Genomic DNA, 24,944 nt, shown 5'->3' with positions numbered 1-24,944 from the left:
TTATCATTTGACACTACCCAGTATAATTATTAAAACATGTAAATCTGTAAATTATAAATGTTAACAATGGCATTTATGCTAATACATGATATTTATTTTGCAAGGGAGGGCACCTCGGCCTCTGAGTGCACCAGCCCTGAGCACCAAAATGAGGGGCGATTTTACCTCAAGAAAGGAGGCCCCTTCTTAGCGCCTTCAAAAACCGACTGAACATGAAGCTGCAAATCCGATGGCCTTTCTAACTGCGAACTCGGACCAAACGACTATCCCCATCGAATTCGTGAAGCGGTTTGGTAAAGGTCGAGTTACTGTCCTCACGGATAATACATACATTAAAAGTGAGGTTTGCTGCAAAGATTGAAGGTGGATCTTTTTTAAAGGTATCTCCAATCGAAGGTGGGGTTTTTAAAATCGCGATTTTGAAACCAATTGAATTAAAATTAAACACTTTTTTGGGGTGTGTTTGTGTTGTTTTGAACCCCTTGACTGAGTTTAAAGCTTTCATTTGTGACACTGCGAACTGTGCTGTGAATGAGGGCTGATTTCCTGTGGGATGGTTCCCCTTTTTTGATCAAGTCAAGCCAATTATCTCAGGATGTGGAGATCTCCCAGATGGTGATGACTTCTGATTGAAAAGGGCCCAAGCCATTCAAATCACTGTGAGGCGGCTGACTTCTAAAGCCTTGTCTTTTATTGGCTGATAAGGGGCCAAAAACTTTTGGGGGAACAAAAAAACAGATTATATTCCAATGAACAAAGCTTGGAGCCAGGAAATAGCCAAGGAGAGGTGATTTTTTTTTGTTTGAAATTAGCTTGCTAGTGTTGAAAGCCTGTTCAGGGTCTTGGTGAATGGACTCACTTGTGGGGTGAGCGTTATCTGCAAGTTCCTTTTTGCAGGTCAGTGTGATTTAATATCATGTTAAATATATTCAATGTCAAGTTGAGTTTACTACCTCTGTTTGTCCTGCTGTTGATGTTTTTTTTTCAAATTTGCCCTCAGCACATTTTTGTTTCAAAATCAAGAGGCTTTTTTTTGTATCAATTTCTAAGCAAATACTGGTTCATTTCCTTTTTTTAAAAATGTCTATTGCTGTTTAAGTGCACCTTTTTTCATTCAGTTAATTTCCACCACTTTTAGATCCTGAGATCAGTCTATCTTTTCCCGTGCTGTGAATTTGAATTTCTCCTCCCTCCCCTAAAATGTGAAAAGATAATTAGCGAAAACTACACTCTGGTGTAGTTTGCAACTAGTTGCATTTATGTAGCGTCTCTCGACCGCACGGCGTCCTAAAGTTTAGTTCCCTTTTAATGTGGCTTTTATAAATCGGTTTATTTTTAGACACTTCTTGTTGGATTTAGCATCTAGATCCGACGCTAAATGACCCCAATCTAATCACGATACTGCTGTGAAAGAAGCTCAGGGGCAGCTTCATTACTTTGTCTCCTTGAAGTACTTATCCGTTCTTGAAGGAATAATGCCAGCTCTCGTGTTTGGCTGGGGATTCTGGTTTTTCACTTGAATCGTGTGGACAAAATTCGTACTTTTAACTCGAATTATGCGCGTGTGTGTTATAATGGGCAATGCCTTTCATCTTTTTTTTGTTTTCTATAAGGAATCTTTTCGCCAGAATATCTCCATGTTAGTAAGGAGACTTTCATCATATTGATTCAATGAGCACGCAACCAGCTTTTTTTATATATATCAGCGTTTTGGAATGAAATTTCTTACTCGAATAGAACTTCCTACTGAAGAGTAGTTGATTGTGTGCTAATTGTAAGTAACTACTGTGAGCTGTTCAACGTTTTAAATGAGTAAAACCTGTTTAGTCAAGTGGATGGGGGAAACAAATGTAAAATGCCCAACCTTTCCCAGTTTTTGTTCTGGATGCCTTCTTTAAACGTGGAATGTCTTTCCCACAGAAATAAAGCCATTTAGTCCATTGTGCTAATACCTTTTTGTTCTCTGTTCCAAAATCATCTCCCTTTCAAGTACATATCCAATTCCTTTTTTTTTTAAAAACAATTAGTTACTTTTGGATTTGTTTCCAATGCCTTCAAGCAGTGTATTCTGGATCATAACTTGCCAGAAAGAGTTGCTCCTCATTTTGTCTCTGTCTGCCTTCTGAAATGATCTTAAATCTGTGCCCTCCTGTCGTTTGATTGCTTGTATGTTGTGAAATGGGCTTAGCAACATCCAAACTAGGATGTAGATATGAAAGCTGAAAGTGTTGCTGGAAAAGCACAGCAGGTCAGGCAGCATCCCAGGAGCAGGAGAATCGACGTTTCGGGCATAAGCCCTTCTTCAGGAATATTCCTGTAGAAGGGCTCTTGCCCGAAACGTCGATTCTCCTGTTCCTTGGATGCTGCCTGACCTGCTGCGCATTTTCAGCTCTGATCTCCAGCATCTGCAGTCCTCACTTTCTCCTCCTTTTTTTTGTTTTATTTATTTTTGGAGATATGAAAGGGTTGAAACAGTGAACCTCCCTCACTATGGAGATCTAATATGGTTTTTAATACTTTTTTTATTTGAAAAGTTGAGGGTAAACGGTGAAAAGTGTTGTTTCCTTTCCCTTGGTTGTTGAATTGGTAGCTGTGAAGGTGGCCCCCACTGAGCTCAAAGCAGTTTCACCTAATAGTTTGAACTCTAGGGGCGTCACCAAGTGTGGAGTTCAAGTGGCTGAGACAGGAGTTAAGATTAATTTTGTGTAGGAATCTTTTTAGTTGAGCAGCTGGAATTGATGCAAGTGCAATGGTTTTCAAGATCACACGTGCTCTAGTTTCTAAGATGTTATGGTTTAAAGTCAAATCTCCAACTGATTTAAGAGCTTCAAAGTGGCCAATTTGGTTTTTTTTACCCCAATTCTCCCTCCCTGTCCTACTGTTGAAACCTGTATAGCTCAAATGAAAAGAACTTTACCTAATCCTCTTCAATACAGATACTGTTTTCTATAAAAGAAAAACACTATTTAAGATAAACCAAATCCACCCCCAACCCCAGAAAGTCAATAGTTTTGCTCAGAGTAGCTGGTGTGGATTAATGGGCTGAATGGCCACCTGTGTTGTAACTTAACTTGGCCATATATTAGTCCTTTTCTTGTCTCTTTATAAATTGACTGTTTCTCAAGTGCACAAATGTGTTCAAACCTCACTGACATTGTCTTCTCACCTAATTTTTCTTTTGGGCACTTTTTTGGCTTGCTACACAAATGTATGTATTCCCCTTTGAAGTTTTTTTTTGCAATTGGTATACCTTCATGCAACAGTGGATGGTCACCTTTTTTCATCAAATCTGTAGTAAGTGGTGGTGGTTGCAATGACCATTGCAAAGGTGTTTTTAACAGCATAGTATAGTGCAGGAGGGCTAATGTTTGCATAGGTTAGCACTGAGCTGATGAAGATTTAGCCTTGTGTTAGGGTGTGCTGTTACATACACTTGACCTTACCCAAATAACAATCACTCGCGTAGAAATCTGAAGTAAATGATCGTAAGGTTTGCTGTCAGCCTGATGTTGACATTTAAGTGATCCTTGTATGAATGTTTGTTTTCATCAGAGGTTTATGGCTGCAAGTGCTAATCCAAGGGTGGCCCAAATATTGCCTGAGACACTGGGGATAGTTTCTCTGCTTTCTGCAAAATACGCTTAACTAGATGTACTGTCTTGCCTTTCAGCTGAAGGACAGCACTCCCAACAGCACAGTAGTCCCTCAGTATGGTGCAGGAATGTCACTTTGATTGCTTTCACTTGACTAAGTGATTTTGTACCAAAACCACCTGACTTCAATAAGAGTGTGAGTAATTTGAGCACAGTTCACACTTATGAATTTGGAATGGGGTGCAGTCAAAAACTACCATTTAGTCTCTGTGGCCAACTTCTAAAGCGCACAATTCCACTACAATTCTACATTCCACTGAAGACCTGTTTTGAATTCCCATTGTGGAGGCTAAATGAGTGCATTCTTTGAATAAAATGGCTTTAACTTGTATTTACATACAATCACACTCTCAGGTTTTTCTTTTAAAAACTTCACTGAGACTAGATTAAATTGTACTGAGTTACCTTTTTCAAACCTGCATGGTAAGTAAAGTTACCATAGCCCCAGAAGATGATAGATCCATTTCATCAGGTTGCTCTCTCTCATTAGACAGAGGTGATTTAAGTTGAGGGTCACCATGCCTTTAAGGTCAGAAGTGGAGGCCCTCATAGTAACCTCAGCCAATGCGTACGCACGTACAGACACAGACACAGACGCCCTCTGTCATAATAAAACAAAGGACATCTGCCCTTATTCATTTAGCTACCTAATATTTGATTTTTTAAAAAATGTAATGAGTATAAACCACTTATGGTAACTGCTCTAGTGTTGGGATAAATTTGTCTTTAACAGCGACTACCTACAAAATTTACATTTTTGAATATAAATGTAGAACTGCCTTTGTCTCTATCACACTATAGAAATGATCAAAATTCCCTGGGTGAGTATGTATGGATTAATTTTGTTTTGCTTGAAGTGCAATCAGTTAGATTTGCTTTAATAGATGAGTAAGTCAAAGTGGTGTTCTTTCTATTTGGTCGAGTAATCCTTTGTCAGCTAAATATTTTCCTGTGAATTCTGGCTAATTGGAAGCCTTTTGGCATGGTTTACAGCTGTTAGTTACCATACTGGCTGAAACTACCTTCTGAAACACACCTTGTGGAACTTCACCTGCTGCAATGGGATTTTTGTGACCATGAGTTGTGGAGATTAAAAAATTTAAGCAATAATTTTTTTTAAAAGTTCTCTCCACCAGTTAATTATGTAACACAATTCTTGCACCAATGCTAGTATTGAATCTCGAGAACAAAATATGTTGCATTTTGGTAAGTATCAAAATTACTTCAGTCATAAATTCTCATGAACATTTGCAAATGGAGTTTTTGCCCATGGTGAACACCTTTTTTTCAAAGATTTTAAATTTTGTTAGTCAGAAACACTAGGGACATGTAAGCAACTCTTGGATAGGCACATGGATGATAGTAAAAATGTAGGTTTGTTTCCTCCTTTTTAAAAGTAGGATAAAAGGTTGGCACAATATCGAGGGCTGATGGGCCTGTACTATGGTGTGGTATTCTATGTTGCAATCCAGCCCCTCTTTAAGTGAGGAACAATCTTGAGACCATTCTTGTCTGCTGTTTCCTAAATTCATGCTCCTACTTCAATTCTGTTCAATGCCTGTAGCTTAATTTAAAATGTTGCCAGGATTTTAAAACTATCCATGTTTTTTTTTCTAACTTTCTCCTGTCAAAGGTACAGACCTTTGGGGAATTAAGTGGCTTGCTGTTGACTTGAGTTCATGTGGAGCAGCCGGTGTTGGACTGGTTAAAAATCACAACAGCAGGTTATTGTCCAACAGGTTTATTTGGAAGTACAAGCTTTCAGAGCATTGCTCCTTCATCAGGTACTTGAGTTCAGATATTTGGAGATGGACAAGATATTTGAATGCATTATATATTCTAGGTAGTTCCAAACCTATTAGCGGATATCTACCTATGTGTTTTTATTTTTAAACAACATGGGTTGGTGGGACATATTGTCTTAATCTGGTTCACTAATCCCCCTTTTTGGGAAAGGGAATCTGCCTTCCTCACCTGGTCTCGCCTACACGTGCCTCTCGGCCCACAGCAATGCGGCTGCCTCTTAAGTGCCCTCAGCAATAAATGCCAACCTAGCCAGCAATGCCCATGTTCCATGGATGAAAGAACTAAGGTGGTCAGTTATTGCTAGGGGTGTGACATGGTTTGCTTTAACTATTTGTCTAATTGTCCAATTCGGGTTCCATTCTAGTCGAAATACTCTTTGGGAAAATAATCCCCACAAATCAACATGCTCATAGCAGAAATAGTGATTCAGTAGCAAAATAATGAACTATTCTACTTTTCTAGAGGAGGGAGTAAAATCATGAGACTCCAATTCTACAAATGATCATATCTGACTTTCTGGTAGCCCAATCAGAACTCCTTTTTCAGTTTCAAGTTTGGCGTTCCTGATGCGGAAATCAATGTGGACACGAGACTCCATTAAGCGAGACCATTTATTTTGAGAGATGAAGGTTGGTGTAGGAACCACAAGAATGGCCATGCATGGGGAAGAGGCATGGTCGAAGTGAGGTCAGGTCCATGACTTGTAGAATTCAAGTAGTTACGATGGTCCTGAACAAGCATGTGGATCATATGAGGAGCAGCTGGTTGAGTTCCCACTGACCGTAGTAAAAAGCTCAGACCCAAGTGTAATGGGGTGAAATTGGTTGAGAAAGATTCACCTAGATTGGGTCACAATTTTTTTGACTTAGAAAATGGCTGCCTGAATGAAGTCTTAATTAAATATCCAGACCTTTTTTTTTTCCCCCCAAGAAGGTCTAGGTACTATCAAAGGAGCCAAGGCCACCTTGCATGTTGACCAGGAAGCAATTGTGATGTTTGCTCAGTTCCATTAATCTTTTTACGAGTGAAAGTAGAGGCAGAAATTAGGAGGCTGGGAAACAAAGGAATCTTCAAATCAGTCCAGTTTGTGGAATGGACAGCACAGATTTGTGAAACCCAACAGATTGGTTCACCTTTTGTGGGGACTTTGACCAAACAGGTCAACCACTTTTTTTTTTCTTTTCAGCTGGATGAATACCCAATCCCCTTGCTTAGAGATTTATGTGTAAAGATGGCTGGAGGGTTGTTCTTCACAAAGCTGGACAAAAGCCATGTGTACCTGCAGTTGCAGTTAGAACAGGATTCTTAGAAGAATGCTACAAATAATAACTATAAGGATTTGTACCAATATATGAGACTGGTGTCATTTTTGCAGGATTGTCATCCTGTACCACCTTTCAGTGGAAGATCAGGTGATCAAAGAGCTTGGGTCTTTACTTGGGCTGGTGAATTATTATGGAAAGGTCATACATCATCTGGCCTCCATCCTGGCACCTTTTTTGCATGGACTCTGAAATAAGGGTCAGCCGTGGAAATGGTTGTGTAGGTAAGCCGTAGCTTTTCAGGGAAGTAAAGAAACCGCTATCTTCCTCGATGGTGTTGGCACAACGATTCCAAGTGAGATCTGTTAACATACGATGCCTTGCTGTATGGCATTGGGGTAGTATTAACTCGTGGGGTGGCCTAATGGAGAGGAACACCCAATAGCAAATGCATGCAGGGCTTTGGCTAATGCAGTGCATAAATATGCCCAGATGGCGAGGGAAGGTTTGGCGATCACATTCGGAGTCAGGCAATTCTCCCAATACCTGTTTTTACGGGTGTAAATTTGTACATAATAACAGGTCACAAACTCCTCCTTTGTCTACTGAGGACAAGGCAGTGCTGCCCATGGCTTCAGGCTAAATTTAGAGGTCCACTCTAATTCTAAGTGCTTATAATTACAAACCAGAACACCATCTGTGAGGTCAAGCAGGAAATGAGTGCGCTGAGCTACCTCCTGGCAGATCCAGTGGTTGTACCACTGGTGGTGTAAGAGTCCGTAAAGATTTAAAAATTTTTCCAATTGCAGCTGACAATATCAGACTCTGGAGAAAGTTTCAGTCCTGGCAAAACTCTCCTCTCTAGCGGCTGGTATCCTGTCACCAAGTTTCCCTTTATTTACGTGTGGACGGTCCTTGACACTGATCTGGCTTGCCATGGTCTGGCGATGGAGGAGGCCAAGGACCTGCATGTCCTTGGTGGAGGGGGGAGTTAGTGTTCAGCCATGGGGCGGTTGGGTTGGTTGGTGCGGGTGTCCCAGAGGTGTTCTCTGAAACATTCCGCCTGTCTCCCCAATGTATAGGAGGCCGCAGCGAGTGCAGGTGAATTTGTGGCGGATATGGAAGGATCCCTTGCAGGGAGGTGTGGGCGCAAGATTCGCATTTCTTGCGGTTGTAGGGGAAGGTGTGGGGTGTGGAAGCGGATGCAGTAAATGTTCAGTGTATTTAAAAAAAAAGCTGACTCTCAGTTCTCCAGCCCGGGGAGCGGGTAACAGAACATCGTGAGAAGACAGTAGCAGGGAGAGATGTACTGCAGCTTCCACCCAGCTTCATGACTCTGGCAACTGCTACTGTCAAACAAAAACTAAAAATCCTGGTTCTGTGGGAGCTTGACCCCACCCATTTCGGGCGATTTGGGTAGCACTGTCCAGGCCAGCATTTATGATTCCTGATGAAGGGCATTTGCCTTTTCGATTTCGAAGCTCCTTGGATGCTGCCTGAACTGCTGTGCTCTTCCAGCACCACTAATCCAGAATCAGCATTTATTGCTTGTTTCAGGGAACACCTCTGGGACACCCGCACAAACCACCCCAACCGCCCAGTGGCTGAACACTTTAACTCCCCTTCCCACTCCGCCAAGGACATGCAGGTCCTTGGCCACTTCCATCACCAGACCATAGCAACACGACACCTGGAGGAAGAGCGCCTCATCTTCTGCCTAGGAACCCTCCAACCACAAGGGATGAATGCAGATTTCTCCAGCTTCCTCATTTTCCCCTCCTTTTTTTTTCTTCCCCCCCCCCCCCACCCCACCTTATCTCAGTCCCAACCCTCGGACTCCGCACCGCCTTCTTGATCTGCAATCTTCTTCCTGACTCTCTGCCCCCACCCCTTCTGGCCTATCGCCCTCACCTTTAACCTCCTTCCACCTATTGCATTCCCAATGCCCCTCCCCCCAAGTCCCCCCTCCCTACCTTTTTATCTTAGCCTGCTTGGCACACCCTCCTCATTCCTGAAGACTGGCTTATACCCGAAATGTCGATTCTCCTGCTCCTTGGATGCTGCCTGACCTGCGCTTTTTCAGCTCTGATCTCCAGCATCTGCAGTCCTCACTTTCTCCTAACTAAAGCATAACCTACTTTTAAAGACTCCATTCCTGTCCATTTTTTTTTTATAATTCCCCAATGTCAAATTCCATGTTGAACACTAAACTGTGGGATGTCTTAGTTTCTGTAACTCAAACAATGCATTTTATCTGCGAAGCCAACTGATGGAAGTTTGCATGTTGTACTATAGAGCTGAGAGTGATAAAATATTTGGGGGGGAAAAAGTCTTCCAGCTCCCTGCTACTAATGTACAACTCAGACTTTTGAAGGCAATAAGTCCTAGTGGTGTTCACAACTTGTGCATTTTTAATTTAAAAAAAAATTGTTCACCTCAATCTTACCTGCAAAAGGAGGGAAAAAGTGAGCAGAAAATGTATGGCTGTGACTTGTTCTGATCTCCATATTTCAATACTCAATTCTGTTCTCATTGGATGATACGCCAATACAATGGTGAAACTTGCACCTGGTCAGTCTACATGTCACAATGCTAATCTCTCTCTCTCTCTCTCTCTCTCTCTCTCTCTCTCTCTCTCTCTCTCTCTCTCTCTCTCTCTCTCTCTCTCTCTCTCTCTCTCTCTCTCTCTCTCTCTCTCTCTCTCTCATCCCTTGCAACATCCCCAGTAGTTAGGAAGTTGCTACTTGATCAGATTGTACACTTGTGACTACAACTGTACAAGGTGCTAGTGTGACTTGTGCATGAACTTGTGCCCTTAGTGCATAAGGGCAGCAGGTAACCAGGAAAGCTAATGGAATATTGGTCCTTATTTCAAGAGGGTTGGTGTATGAGGTAGGGACATCTGTACAATGTGCTGGTGAGACCACATCTGGAGTACTGTCAACAGTTCTGGTCCATTATTTACAGAAAGATGTCATTTCATTGGAGGCAGTTCAGAGAAGGTTCGCTCGGATGATCCCTGGTGTGGAGGGATTGCCTTATGAGCAAAGGCTGAACAGGTTGGGACTTTTACTTGGTATTTAGAAGAATGAGAGGTGATCTCATTGAAATGTAAGATTATTAAGGAGCTTGACAGGGTGAATGCTGAGAAGATGTTTCCCCTCTAGCGTAGTATCTAAATAAAGGGATGTCAATTTAAGACTGAGATGAGGAATTTCTTCTGAGGGTTTAGAGTCTTTGGAATTCCTTGGCACAGAAAGCTGTGGGGGGCAGAGTCCTTGTGTATATTTTAAGGCTGAGATATTCTTGATCAGTTGGGGAATCGAGGGAAAGGGGAGGAAAATGGACATGAGGAATGTTGGATCAGCCATGTTCCTGTTCTATTTCTTATGGTCTCTCTGGTCTTCTAACAGAAGATTCGGTCCCCACTGACTCGGTTGTTTGAGGGACAACTGAGTTTTCTGCCTAAGCATCTCGCGTCAAAAATATGCAGTTGCTGTTCACAAGGTTAAATTTGTCACTTTTTGTTTTGATCACCTCCTTTTGAATCAGCAATTTACAATAGAAAGTGTTATGTCAACATTTCTTTGTCACAATGCCATGGCAGTTTCTGTCTACTAGGTGGGTCTGAGTGGGTTTCAGGAGGTACCCATTATATCTCCCTCTTGTAGAATAACTTTTTATTTTCATCAACTGATTTTGGGGGGGGGGGAGAAACTAAAGTGTAGTGACGTTACTAAAAAGTGACTATATATTTTTGTTCAATTCCAAACTTAACTTTTATTTACACTCTCTTCCATTTCCTTTTTCGTCTCTTCTCCCCTCCCCCCAGCTCCCTTTTTTTTTTGTAGGAACATCCATCTTTTTCTTCGAGCATCAGTAACGTATTTGTCCATGTTGGCTGCTACCTGTGGAAGAGTCGGACCAGTTGGACCAACCTCTGCAGACATTCCTCCACTTCAATATGATACTTCTATGGAGTCCACTTCAGGAATGTTCCAGTTTTGGAGCAATGAAGCATTTGGAGGCTCTCGCACAATGTCATTCGGTCCTCCAAAGGCTCAGTATTCCTGTGGAACAGCACCATCACCTTTAGGTTCACGTGAACTCCCCCTGACCCCTCCAGCAGAATCAGTCTACACGTTTGAGCTGTCTTCCGTGAAGATTTTGACTACTTCGGTTCCTGCAAGTTCTGCTTATTCTTGCCCTGATGCTGGTAATGGGATTGTTCCAAACTTCTCCAACTTCATTCCCAGTTCTTCTGCTTTGCAGTCCAGGCATGTATCTCCAAGTCATGCTGATGAAATCCCTTGGTGGAGCATGCAACAGCCCAATCCCCTCCATCTTAACCATCTCCAATTTGGAAGAGCCTTGATTCCAGGCCATCAAACCCAGTTGCCAACTGCACTTCCGAGCTCTTCCAAGAGCCTTCTAAACTGTTCCAGGCGTTGTAGGCGATGTAGGTGCCCCAACTGCCAGTCTCCCAACAGCAGCAGGGAACAGGGGAAGAAGAAACAGCATATCTGCCATATTCCTGGCTGCGGGAAAGTCTATGGAAAGACTTCCCACCTGAAGGCTCACCTGCGATGGCATGCTGGGGAACGCCCCTTTGTTTGCAACTGGCTCCTTTGTGGGAAAAGTTTCACTAGGTCTGATGAGTTACAGAGGCATCTACGGACACATACTGGGGAAAAGCGCTTCTGCTGTCAGGAATGTGGCAAAAGGTTCATGAGGAGTGATCACCTCTCCAAACACACCAAAACCCACCAAAACAAACTGCTGAAGCACATCATGACTCTGGAGAACATCAAGAAGGAATAAGGAAAAGCAGCTTCCCTGATGGCTCTGGCCCATGTGCGGTTCATCTGCTGCTGAGCCATTCAGTGCAGACCGTTCTGAAGTTGGGTCCCTGCTCTGTGTTGAGTTGGCTGATCTCAGCCAGGGTGGCAATAAGGGATACAGTGTTTAGCTTAGTGTCCCCGGGCTAGGGAAGGGACAAATCAGCCAGGATTCCCACTCAACCACTGAATATTGAACTTTTTGCTGTGGAGTTACACATGAATGTTGGACAGGCTGTGCCCATGAAACCTTAAATTGGTCACCTATTCAGCAGAAAACGTGGGGTGGGGAAAGATAATGATTTGAGACCTACTGGAGTAGGAAGCATGAAGGACAAAAACAGTATTTTGTGGAAACAAAAGGGATAAATGAGGAGGAAATTCAAGTATTTCGGACTGAAGGAGAAATCTGGTTGATAGTGATCTTAAAATAACATACCTTGGTTGGTAATATATTTCTAAACCATTCTGTATTAGAAACAGCATGAAGTGATGTGATGACTCTGAGAATGGTTGAAAGTGATCTACTAATTGACAATAGATCTATTTTGAACATTCAAAATCCTAAATTATGGACCAATTCTTCTTCTGGCAGAACTCTACATTGAAAGTGGCAACTTTTGATCATTTTTGTCTTGTCTCTTTTAAAAAAAGATAATCTCTGCCCATGGCTGTAAATCAATGTTCCCAGGAACTGATTTTCAGGAACACCATTGACTGCTGTTGTGTAGGTTTGTACACTGCTTTCCTTTTAAGACTGAAGTCATTTAATGTTAGAAATTGACTTGATTCCATATCTTGTGTTTGAACCATCCAAAGGTCTGAAGGAATGTGCCAAATATGATATGTAAATAAAAAGTTCCATGACACAGCAGTTTCCAGAGTGATCTGATTTATTGCTCAGCAGGAAAGTACATTCGTAAGCTTGGGAGAGACTTCAAGTCTGTTTCCTTGGTATCGACAATTTGAAAATGCAATTGGTAAGATCAGGATGGAAATCGAGGAATTCTGTCTCCTGCTTAAGAGGGCAGCAGGCAGTGTTGAGGCCAGGAGTAGCTTGAGTGCAAGGAGAAAAAGTCTGTTGATTTTGATATCTTTAGGAATGGAAGTGAAGGATTGGTGAAGAGAGGGTGAGAATCTCTGAATTGTTATGGAGCAGAAGGAGACCATTCGGCCTATGTCTGCACTGGTGCTTCAAATGACCAAATGCTATCCTCCAGTCCTTTTCCCCACAACCCTGTACATTTTGAAGATTGATTTAAATAGAAATAATGTGCTCTCATTCTCAAACCAGCCTGTACCACACTCCAGCAATGCATTCAGACTTGAAGTACTCATTGTATGAATTTTCTTTTTGCTGACTTCCTACTTTTTTGCAAATAATTTTAAATCTTTGCTTTTTTTTTTCTTGCATCTTTTTTATTTAGGAGCAGTTGGTCATACACTCCATTTCAAGAGTCCTCTCTATTTTAAAAGCTATTAAATCACCATATATCCTTCAATCACATGGAAAATGCCTCCAATCAGTCTTCAAACTCCAGTTTCTCAGTCATTTTAGAGTCATAGAGATTTACAGCACGGAAACAGACCCTTCGGTCCAACCCGTCCATGCTGACCAGATATCCCAACCCAATCTAGTCCCACCTGCCAGCACCCGGCCCATATCCCTCCCAACCCTTCTTGTTTATATACCCATCCAAATGCCTTTTTAAATGTTGCAATTGTATCAGCCTCCACCACTTCCTCTGGCAGCTCATTCCATACATGCACCATCCTCTGTGAAAAACATAAAAAAGAGACCTAAGGGGCAATATCTTTCCCCTCTCACCCTAAACCTATGCCCTCTACTTCTGGACTCGCCCACCCCAGGGAAAAGTCTTTGTCTATTTATCCTATCCATGCCCCTCATGATTTCATAAACCTCTATAAGGTCACCCATCAGCCTCTGCTCCAATGAAAACAGCCTCTCCCTGTAGCTCAGATCCTGGCAACATCCTTGTAAATCTTTTCTGAATCCTTTCAAGTTTCACAACATCTTTCCAATAGGAAGGAGACCAGAATTGCATGCAATATTCCAACAGTGTCCTGTACAGCCGCAACATGACCTCCCAACTCCTGTACTCAATACTCTGACCAATAAAGGAAAGTATACCAAATGCTGCCTTCACTGTCCTATCTACCTAAGACTCCACTTTCAAGGAGCTATGAACCTACACTCCAAGGTCTCTTTGTTCAGCAACACTCCCCAGGACCTTACCATTCAGTGTATAAGTCCTGCTAAGATTTGCTTTCCCAAAATGCAGCACCTTGCATTTCTGAGTTAAACTCCATCTGCCACTTCTCAGCCCATTGGTCCATCTGGTCAAGATCCTGTTGTTCGCTGTCCACTATACCTCCAATTTTGGTGTCATCTGCAAACTTACTAACTGTACCTCTTATGCTCGCATCCAAATCATTTATATAAATGACAAAAAGTAGAGGACCCAGCACCGATCCTTGTGGCACTCCACTGGTCACAGGCCTCCAGTCTGAAAAACAACTAACCATTCTGTAAAATCTATCTATACTTTTTCCAATGTGTTCACAACCACACTATAGTGTGATACCCAGCATTGTACATTATAATCCCAGCTGAGGTAGTGTCTTGTGTTCCATTGATTAAAGCCTAACATACTGTATGCTGTATTAATGATTCCCTACACTAGTATTGCCATTTTTAATGACCTTTGTGCATGTACACCAAGGTTTCAGTTCCGTTAGCATTATTCCTTTTAATCTATCCTCTTGGCTGGCCCTGGGCTCAGTCTAGTGACCTATGCGCACTCTATAGCAAGTATATCCTGCCTTTTGATAGGGAGACCCAACATTGGCCGATTTGGGGCAGCATAGTCACTCGGTGGTTAGCAATGCTGCCCTCAGCACCAGGAACCTGGGTTTGATTCCACCCTTAGGTGATTGTGCAAACTCCAGACAGGCATTCTCCCTGTGTCTGTGTAGATTTCCTTCAGGTGCTCTGATTTCTGCCCACAGTCAAAGATGTGTGGGTTCGGTGGATTGACCGTGCTGAATTGCCCATAGTGTCCACGGATGTGCAGGTTGGCCGTAGGAAATGCAGGGGGATAGGATAGTGGGTGGGTTTGAGAGGGATGCTTTTTGGAGGGTTGGTGTGGACTTGGGGGGAGCCAATTAGCCCACCCACACTAGGGATTCTGAACTGATGTTAGAGTTCCCTCTTGATTGATCTGATCTGTTCCATTCCATATTTAAGTACTTGATTCACCTGGAAAGTGTCAAAACAATTTAGAAGTATGACTGCTTAATTCCTCCATTTCAATAGATTGTAATAATTGCAATGCGGCATAGTGAAAATAAGGGTGCTGCATTCTGGAAGTGATTCCTTGGTTTTCTCAGCTGAGGTAAACCAGTATTAGCACTCCTTTTTCTCCCCATCATACTTCCACACAGGCTGGCTGTATGTTGAAACAAATATGAAAAGTTCAGCTTTACAAGGATACATTCCTTGCAATGACTCCAATCCTTTTGATTTTTTTTAATGACGGTGACAGTGGATAACTTAGAAGTAATTCCTGAGACTATTTATCTGCATGCCTGTTTTCCCATATAACTAAAATCAGTAAGTTAGAATACTTTGTAATCAGTGTTTTTGTAAAGATGTTTTTTAAAAAAAAACTTGATTACATACTTTGGACAAAAATCTTCATTCTAAATATTATAGTCAAGTGAGAACTTTCTCCTATTTACCTTCCATTCTGTCACTGAGTGTAGCTGAAAGGAGGAGTTCTGCCTCCGAGACCTAGTTAAGTATCAGCCAAAATGTTTGTGCTCAGGTCTCTGAAGTGGGACTCAAACCTGTGAGTACCTGACTTGGATATAAATTCATTTAATCAAGGCAAATTATAAGATGCCAACTTGGGCTCCAGCTACCTGTGCTGCAAGCCATTTTAAACGATCACCATATGCAATCTGAACAGGAGTAGGCCCTTTGGCCCCTTTTTTTTTTTAGCCTGCTCCACAAGTTGATTCCCGACATTCCTCATGTCCACTCTCCTGCCCTTTCTCCTATAAGCCTTGATTCCTGACTGATCCAAGAATCTATCCTCCAGCCTTGTGTATGCACAAGGGCTCTGCCCCTTAATGGCTGTGGTGAGGAGTCATCGTCATCGTCATCGTCATCGTCCCTTTATCCTGAGGCTATATACCCTTGGTCGTGGTCTTAGTCTCCCCCAGTAGGGGGAACATCCCCTCTAATGTGATGCTTTAAAACTCCAACTCCCAAGAGGCCAGAATTGGAGGAGTACAGACATCTGAACGTTTTCTGGGGCTGGAAGTGATTACAGATAGGGAAGGACAAGGCTGTGGAAAGGTGAGAATATCCATATTGAGGTGTTGTCTAACTTGAAATCAAATAGGCCAACAAGCATAGGGCTGATGAATGAACAGGACTTCGTATGAGTAGAGACATTTATGACATTAATATTAGGAATGTTATTCTGTCACTGCCTTTTTTTCCCCCATCCCTACTAAGTTGGAGTAGGGATGGGAAAGATCTTGGAGGGGGGGGGGGGGAGAATGCCCACAGCACATCAGGTTCACGTTCTCCGAAACTGGAGTCACAGGTAGATAGGGCAGTGAAGAAGGTTTTTGGCAGACTGGCCTTCATCAGTCAGGGTACTTAGTATTGAAGTTGGGAAGTTGCGTTGCAGTTGTTGTACGGGACATTAATGAGGCTGCACTTGGAGTATTGTGTTCAGTTTTGGTCACCTTGCTATTGGAAGGATGTTATTAAACTGGAAAGAAGATGGAAGAAATGTAAAAGGATGTTGCCTGGACTCTAGGGTCTGAGTTAAAGGGGAGAGGCTGGACAAGGTAGGACTTTTAGTGTAGGTGACTTGGGCGGGGGGGGGGGGGGGGGTGAGTGAGGAAGAGAGAGAGAGAGAAAAGATCATGAGAGACATGAATGCACTCAATCGTTTTCCCAGGGTTGGGAAATTGAGGATAAGAGGAGAAAGAATAAAAGGGAACCTGAGCGGCAACCATTTTACACAAGAGTGGTACATATGTGGAATGAGTTGCCAGTGGAAGTGGTTGAGGCAGAAACATTAACAATATTTAAAAGGCATTTGGACAAATATGTGGATAGGAAAGGTTTAGCAGAATATGGGCCAAGTGCAGGGAAATGGGTTCGCATTGATTTGATGGTTTGGTCGGCTTGGGCCAAAGAGCCTGTCTCTGTGCTGTAGGAATCTGTCACATCCTTCTCACTTTGCCATACGGGTGAGGTCATGACCATTGTTCCAGTAATGGATCCAAGTCTTTGAAGTGTGTCTGTATTGGATGTTTTGGGAAGAACAAGCTGGTCACACCATCTCCACAGAGCAGGTTTGTTTTGTGTTTAAAAAATCCCCAAAATGTCAAACTCCGCATCATTGTGTTTACCTTCTATGTATTAACAGCAAAGAGGGCCACTCAGCCCTTCAAAACTGTAATCTCATTCAATAACATCATTGCTTATCTGTCTGTTCTGAAATCCACCTTCCTGTCTACCCCCAATAATCCTTGATTCTATTGTCTACCAAGAATCCTTTTAAACGTATTCGATGATCTTTCTTCCACCAACTGAGGCAGACGGTTTGAAAGTTACATAGCCCTCTGCAGTTTAAAAAATTCCATAGATTCACTCTCCTCAGAAGAAATTCTTCCCTATTTGTGTTAAATGGGTGACCCCTTATTCTGAGATTATACCCTCTGGTCCTAGACCCTCCTATAAGAGGAAACGACTGATTTACCCTAAGTCGCTTCTCATTCTTCGAAACCCCAATGACTACAAACCCAACCTTGCTCAACCTCTCTTCATAAGACAGCTGCTCTATACCTGGTATCAGCCACGTGAACCTTCTCCAGACTGCCTCCAATGTCTATCTCTCCTCATGTGGAGACTGTTACAACTTACTCAGGTAGTACACTGGAAAGCAAGTACTGCTATTCCCAGAATTGTGACAAAAGTTAGTTTTTAGACTAAATCTGCAAAATCCCCAAATGACCTGATTTTTAAGATCCAGGTTGGTACAAAGTGTAAACCAGGTTTCTGTACTTAACAAGAATGACTGTTTCTTACCAGGGTAGTTAGTTCACTGAGGAACCATCTCTAACTTATCCAATTCAAAGTCACAGTTTACATTTATTGCTGAAGGAAAGATAAATTGGTTTTCTTCAGGTTTAAAGTAACTTCTTGTAGAGAAGAGAGAGGGAGTTTTCTGGTTGCTTCAGATCTGCTGGTTTCTCTTCTGGTCTGACAAAGCTGCTCTTGGTCTTGCTCACAGCCCAAGCTGACAACCAATTGCATCACTGGCAGGGAGAGAACCTTTGTCATTAGTTTGGTTACTGGTCTCGAGTCAACAATCAGCTTCACTTCTAAATGGGTAAAAACAATGACTGCAGATGCTGGAAACCAGATTCTGGATTCGTGGTGCTGGAAGAGCACAGCAATTCAGGCAGCATCACTTCGAAACAGCCCTGTGTGTCTGCACGTCACTAGAACCAACCACTTCACAAACCGGGTCCGCAATAGGCATCACATTCCTTACTGTCTAACCATGCAGCCATCCTTGGAGAGATCCCTGGTTTTCAAAACCATTAGTTCTCGTTTCAGTCCACAGTTTTACAAAGCACAGAAAGAAAAAGTCCCAATCTTCAGTTTAAGGATAGATCTAGACAGCTACAAACTAATGAAGCCCTTGAGTATCGAGAAATTGGGAAGGAGTTTAAACTAAGAATTCAGAAGGCTAAAAGATGCAATGTCTTTAGTAAACAGGGGCAAGGAAATTCCCAAGGCTTTTTATGTATATGCTAGATGAGTGATGCTGGAAAAGCACAGCAGTTCAGGCAGCATCCTGAATATACATGCATATATTGAAAGAAAGAGAGTGACTAGGCAAAAGTAGGCCCCCTTGAGGATAAAGGAAGGAAGTTATGCGTGTAGCCACAGGACATGGGAGAGATTCTTCATGAGGACTTTCTCCTTGGTGAATACCAATATAAAGACATACATGACTGATGTTGAGGTTGGGGATGAGTGTGTAAATACTCTTCAGAATGTCAATATATTGAAGGAGGAAGTTTTGGGTATCCTAAATTCTGTTAAGGTAGACAGGTCCCCAGGGCCAGATGGGATCTATCCCAAGTTACTTTGAGGGGCAAGGGAAGATATAGCTGGGGCATTAGCAGATGTCTTCACATCCTCTTTGACTACAGGCAGGATTCCAGAGGACTGGAGATTAGCCAATGTTGTTCACGTCCTTAAGAAAGGAAGCAGGGATAATCCAAAACATTATTGGGTGGGGGAGCCTAACATCTGTCGTGGGGAAGCTCTTGAAAAAGATACTGAGGGACAAGATATATCATGTATTTGGAAGAAAAGGGACTAGTTAGTGACAGGCAGCATAGTTTTGTATGGGGAAGGTCATGTCTCACCAACCCGATTGTCACAGCTTCAAAAAAATTCAAAAGATTGATGAGGGAATGGCTGTGGATGTACTTTATGTGAACAAGGCATTTGATATAGTCCCATGTGGGAAATTAGTACAAAAACTAAAATCATATGGGATTTGGGCTGGACTGGCTAGATGGATACACAACTGGATGGAGGGTAATGGTACAAGGGTGTTTTTCAGACTGGAGACTGGTAACTAGTGGTGGTCCACAGGTATCAGTCTTAAGCCCTCTGTTAAATGATCTGGATGAAAATGTGGGTGGTCTGATTAGTAAGCTTGCAGATGACACAGTGATCGAAGTTGTTGATGGTGCTAGTGACTGTGAAAGGATACAACAGGATATAGATAGATTGGCGACTTGGGCACAAATGGCAGAAGGAGTTTAATCCAGACAAATGGTGAGGTGATGCATTTTGGAGGATCAAATTCAGGTGTGAATTATACTATAAGTGGCAGAACCCTTAGGAACATTAACATACAGATGGATCTGGGCGCGTAGGTCTATAGTTCCCTAAAGGTGGTAGCACTGGTGACTAAGGTGATTAAAGAAGGCATATGGCATGCTTGCCTTCATTGGCCAGGGCTTGGAGTACAAGAGTTGGCAAACCATGCTGCAGCTATATAAAGCTCTTGTTTGGCCACATTTGGATATTGTGTGTAGTTTCGGTCACCATGCTACCAGAAGGAGGTGGAAGCTTTGGAGAGAGTGCAGAGAAGGTTCACCAGGATGTTGCCCGGTCTCAAGAGCGTTGCCTATGAGGAAAGGTTAAAAAGTGTAGGATTGTTTTTCACTGGAAAGACGCCAACTGAGAGGAGACCTGATAGTGGTCTACAAAATTAGGAGAGGCAGAGATAGGGTGGATAGTCAGAGACTTTTGCTAAGAGTTGAAGTTTCAATTACAAGAGGGCACAGGTTCAAGTTGAGAGGGGAAAAGTTTAAGGGAGATGTGTGAGGGAGGTTTTTCACTCAGTGGTAGGAGCCTGGAACACACTGCCAGAAGAGATGGTGAAAGCAGGCACGTTGGCAATATTTCAAAAGCATCTGGATGGTTCCATGAATAGAGAGGTAATAAAAGGGATACAGACCGAATAAGGGCAGAAGGTTTGTTTTCTAGTTTAGTTCAGGGCATGATTATTGGCACAGGCTTGGAGGGCCAAAGGACCTGTTCCTGTGCTTTGTTCTTTATGAGAACAGCAGTGGTCTGACTAGCGCTTTAGACAGTTTCCTTTTACACTCAATTTCCTTTGAAATAAAGGTCAACATTCCACTGGCTTTCCCTATTCTACTGACCATGATTCATGGAAAAGGGCTTGCAGATCTCTCTGAACTTGCCATAGGAGCCTTTCCACATCCACCTTATAGACCCAATTCTGTAGGACGTGGAAGGATCCTTTGGGACCTTGGATGGAGATGAGGGAGGAGGTGTGGGCGCAAGTTTTGCAATTCCTGCAGTGGCAGGGGAAGGTGCCGGGAGTGGGGTGAGGGCTAGTGGTGGGGGGGGAGAGGGGGATCTGACGAGGGATTCATGGAGGAAATAGTCTCTCTGAAATGCTGATAGGAGTGGGGAGGGCAATATATCCATACTGGTGGGGTCTGTTTGTAGGTACACCAGCACCATCTCCCACCTTTTCCTCCGCTACATTGATGACTGTATTGGTGCTACTTTGTGCTCCCATGAGGAGGTTGAACAGTTCATCAACTTCACTAACACCTTTGACTCTGAACCTCCGTTTCACCTGGACCACCCACCTCCCCTTTCTGGGCCTCTCCATCTCCATTTCCATCTCTGACGACCGACTAACCACAGACATCTACTACAACTCACAGCTAACTTGACTCCACATCCTCCTCCCCTGCCTCCTGTAAAAATGTCATCCCTTATTCCAATTCCTTCGCCTCCGCTGCATCTGTTCCCAGGAGGACCAATTCCAGATGGCATCCTTCTTCAAAGATCGCAATTTCCCCTCCCATGTGGTCGACAATGCCCTCCAGTGCATCTCCTCCACTTCCTGCACCTCTGCCCTTGAAACCCACCCTTCCTAACGCAACAAGGAGAGAATGCCCCGGTCCTCACCTACCACCCCACCAACCTCTGTGTATATCACATCATCCTCCGACACTTCCACCACCTACAAACAGACCCCACCACCAGGGATATATTTCCCTAACTACCCCATCGGTATTTCGGTGAGACCATTCCCTCCGTGATTCCCTTGTCAGATCCACACTCCCTACCAGCTCTCACTCCACTCCCGGCATCTTCCCTTGCCACCGCAGGAAGTGCAAAACCTGCGCCAACATCTACCCCCCACCCACCCCCCACCTCACCTCAGTCCAAGGCCCCAAAGGATCCTTCCACACCTGACAGAAATTTACCTGTACCTCCACTAATGTCATCTACTGTATCCGTTACACCCGATGTGGTCTCCCCTACATCAGGGACACAGGATGCCTCCTTACAGATTGTTTCAGAGAACACCTCTGGGACACCCGCACCAACCAACCCCACTATTCCATGGCTGAACACTTCAACTCCCCCTCCCACTCCACCAAGGACATGCAGGTCCTGGGCCTCCTCCATCACTAAACCCTAACCACCTGACGCTTGGAGGAAGAACACCTCATCTTCCCCCTTGGCACCCTGCAATCACATGGGATTAATGTGGATTTCACCAATTTCCTCATTTCCCCCCCCCCCCCACTTTATCCCAGTTCCACACCTCCAACTCGGCACCACCCTCTTGACCTGTACATCATTTTTCCCATCTATCCGCTCCACCCTCCTCTCTGACCTGCCACCATTACACCCCCCCCACCCCCCCTCACCCACCCCCACCTTCATCTACCTATTGCACTCTCAGCTAACTTCCCCCCCCTCCCCAGCCCACAAATCTCATTCTTGATTAAGGGCTTATACCCAAAACATCAATTTTCCTGCTCCTCGGATGCTGCCTGACCTGCTGTTCTTTTCCAGCACCACACTCTCGCCTCTGACTCTCCAGCATCTGTAGTCCTCACTTGTCCTCACTGCATCTCCATCCTTGTTATGTCATCTTCACAACGTACATTCTACCTATTTTTGTGCCATCTGCAAACTTAGCCACTGTGCCTTTCATCCCCTCATCTGAATCATTGATATAAATTGTAAAAAACAAACTGAGGCCCCAGAACAGACCCTTGAGTGGCCCCACTTGTTATGTTCTGCCAATCTGAAAAAGACCTATTTTTGCGCACTCTCCGTTTTCTGCCAATGAGCCAGTCCATGTTGGTATATTATCCCCTTCACCATAAACATGCTTCTTTGAGCAACTTTATATGACAATAGACAATAGGTGCAGGAGTAGGCCATTCGGCCCTTGGAGCCAGCACCACCATTCATTATGATCATGGCTGATCATCCATAATCAGTGTCCTGGCTCCTGCCTTATCCCCATAACCCTTGATTCCACTATCTTTAAGAGCTCTATCCATCTCTTTCTTGAAAGTATCCAGAGACTTGGCCTCCAGTGCCTTCTGGGGCAGAGCATTCCATATATCCACCACTTTCTGGGTGAAGAAGTTTCTCCTCAACTCTGTTCTAAATGGCCTACCCCTTATTTTTAAACTGTGTCCACTGGTTCTGGACTCATCCATCAGCGGAAACATCCTTCCTGCCTCCAGAGTGCCCAATCCTTTAATTATCTTATACGTCTCAATCAGATCCCCACTCATCCTTCTAAACACAAGTGGATACAAGCCCAGTTGCTCCAATCTTTCAACATATGATAGTCCCACCATTCTGGGAATTGACCTTGTGAACCTACACTGCACTCCCTCAATAGCCAGAATATCCTTCCTCAAATTTAGAGACCAAAACTGCACACAATACTCCAGGTGTGGTCTCACCAGGGCCCTGTACAGCTGCAGAAGGACTTCTTTGCTCCTATACTCAATTCCTCTTATTATGAAGGCCAGCATGCTATTAGCTTTCTTCACTGCCTGCTGTGGCAGCTTGTCAAATACCTTCTGGAGATCCAAATACAGTATATCAACGGGCTCCTAAATATCCACAGCACATGTTACTCCTTTAAAGAATTATAACTTGAATGAATAAAACAATAAATCGTTTAATCACAATTTCCCCTTCATAATACCACTTTCTAATTCCTCATGTCTAGTATTGCTTTGACAGCGATGACAAAAACTGTGACCTATTGCTCACATATCTATTTGAACATTATGTTTCTTCTGGTTGGGGAAGGAGGTGGCACTAATGTCACGATCAGACTCCATGAAATATGTAAAATTATACCAATGATCCTGAAATAGAGGCCAGTATGTTATCACACCAATTTGAATGATTATCAGTTATGCCTACTCCTCTTCTTAGCTCTAACAGAGGTGACACCAGATTATTGATATTTCACGTGGGAACCAACAGGGCAGATCACCACTCAATTTGTAGTAGAAGACCAATGTAACTTTGGAGGAAAGTACTCCCTTGAGTTTTAAGGTCTGAAGCAGGGCCACAACCTTCTGATTGGAAGACTGCAGAACTAACCTCACATTTTGGCACAATTTCAATTGAAACCAGAAACCATTTACTGAATTTTTGTCATAGGCAAGTTATCAATTAGATGTAGCTATTAAAGCTAACAGAGCCTTTAACTGCAGGAATGGTAATAGCCCTTTGCCACTCAAGGGTCAAAGCCTCAGTTCACCATGGAAACCTTACGACCCTTATAATAGTCGAAAGACCCTCATCTGAGAAGGTGCAATAGAGTTTCAGAGAAAAGGTTAATGCGACCATCCAAATTGAGAAAGGAAACAGATGACTTCGAAAGGGCTTTTTTCCTTCTTGACTTTCTGACCCATTAACCCTGGTGAGTGATTCTGTAAGGAGGAACAAAACCACACAAGGTAGGGTTAAGCTCCTGTCTGAAAGTTATTGTCTGCATAATTGAGAGGTACATTCAGCTGCCTAATAGCTATCGAGTGGAGCGGCAAAGTCAAATGTTAACTGGAATAGGATGCTACAAATACAGATGCAAGGTTCAAATCAGTGCCTTCGGAACTTTTATTGAGAAGGCTGCCAAAGGATTTATGCAGACCTTCATCAGCTTAATTTGATGCTTTACATTGACTCATATTTATGGGGGCTTGAGCTGAATAAAGCAAGATGGAGCATCCCATTACAAGAAGGTACTACAGGTACACAATACTTTATCTGAAATCCTTGGGGCCAGTTGTTGGTTGGAATCTTTTGGAATAAATGACATTTTCACAGTGAAATAAAATTACCTAACAGAGATACACATGTGACTAGTACGAGCGCTGAGACACAATTGACACCTGCCAGTGCTGGGCCACACCACCACGTCACATCTGAGTGACGTGGTTCGAGTGGGTGTGGAGTTGGGTTACATGATCGCACACCAAAAATGATGCTCTATACTCCATGAAAAAAATTTCGGATTACAGAGCCTTTCGGATAAAGGATTGCATACCTGTACTTAACAACGTATCGAGGTTTGTACATTAAACCAAAATGATGTCAGTCCTGCACAGGCTCAGAATCACACCACTGAGCTTCTGCTAAAAGCAATGCTACCATACATAACTGAGGTTAGCAATGATGCAACTGCTGGCATAGATGCTTAGCAGTCATTTCTCTTTTATCGATGATAGACACTGACCAATGTAATTCCTCAAGGAAAGGGGTGAGGGTGAGCAAAACATTAACACAGTGTCGCAGCGTTTTGCATGAATTGAAATTTGTGGAGTGTGGAAGACAGAATATTGTCCAGGGGAGCACTGGAATTGTCAAGATATAACAAAGGCAAGGATGAAAGGTTTCAGCAGGAAATGAACTGAGGCAGTGTTAAAGGCAGGTG

At 43.2% G+C, this 24,944-nt stretch overlaps 1 protein-coding gene across 1 annotated transcript; it reads left to right on the top strand.

Annotated features, from left to right (window-relative positions):
* The first annotated feature begins 229 nt into the window (after positions 1–229).
* Positions 230–12,073, top strand: LOC140471144 (transcription factor Sp5-like). Its single transcript, XM_072567024.1, has 3 exons — positions 230–343; positions 4,387–4,474; positions 10,554–12,073. Exons 1-3 carry the CDS (start codon positions 230–232, stop codon positions 11,540–11,542), a joined length of 1,191 nt encoding a protein of 396 aa, XP_072423125.1. The 3' UTR covers positions 11,543–12,073.
* The last annotated feature ends 12,871 nt before the right edge of the window (positions 12,074–24,944 follow it).

This window comes from Chiloscyllium punctatum, chromosome X (assembly GCF_047496795.1).
Source record: "Chiloscyllium punctatum isolate Juve2018m chromosome X, sChiPun1.3, whole genome shotgun sequence".
In the NCBI taxonomy this organism is placed as follows: Eukaryota; Metazoa; Chordata; class Chondrichthyes; order Orectolobiformes; family Hemiscylliidae; genus Chiloscyllium; species Chiloscyllium punctatum.
The sequence above is the reverse complement of the archived record's forward strand: the minus strand, read 5'-3'. Positions and strand labels throughout refer to the sequence as shown.

Coding starts and splice junctions, on each gene's coding strand:
- LOC140471144 (XM_072567024.1), top strand. CDS start 230: ATGGCCTTTCTAACTGCGAACTCGGACCAAACGACTATCCCCATCGAA. Junction 344..4,386: donor ATACATACATTAAAAGTGAG/GTTTGCTGCAAA, acceptor TGTCTTTAACAG/CGACTACCTACAAAATTTAC. Junction 4,475..10,553: donor AAATGATCAAAATTCCCTGG/GTGAGTATGTAT, acceptor CCCTCCCCCCAG/CTCCCTTTTTTTTTTGTAGG.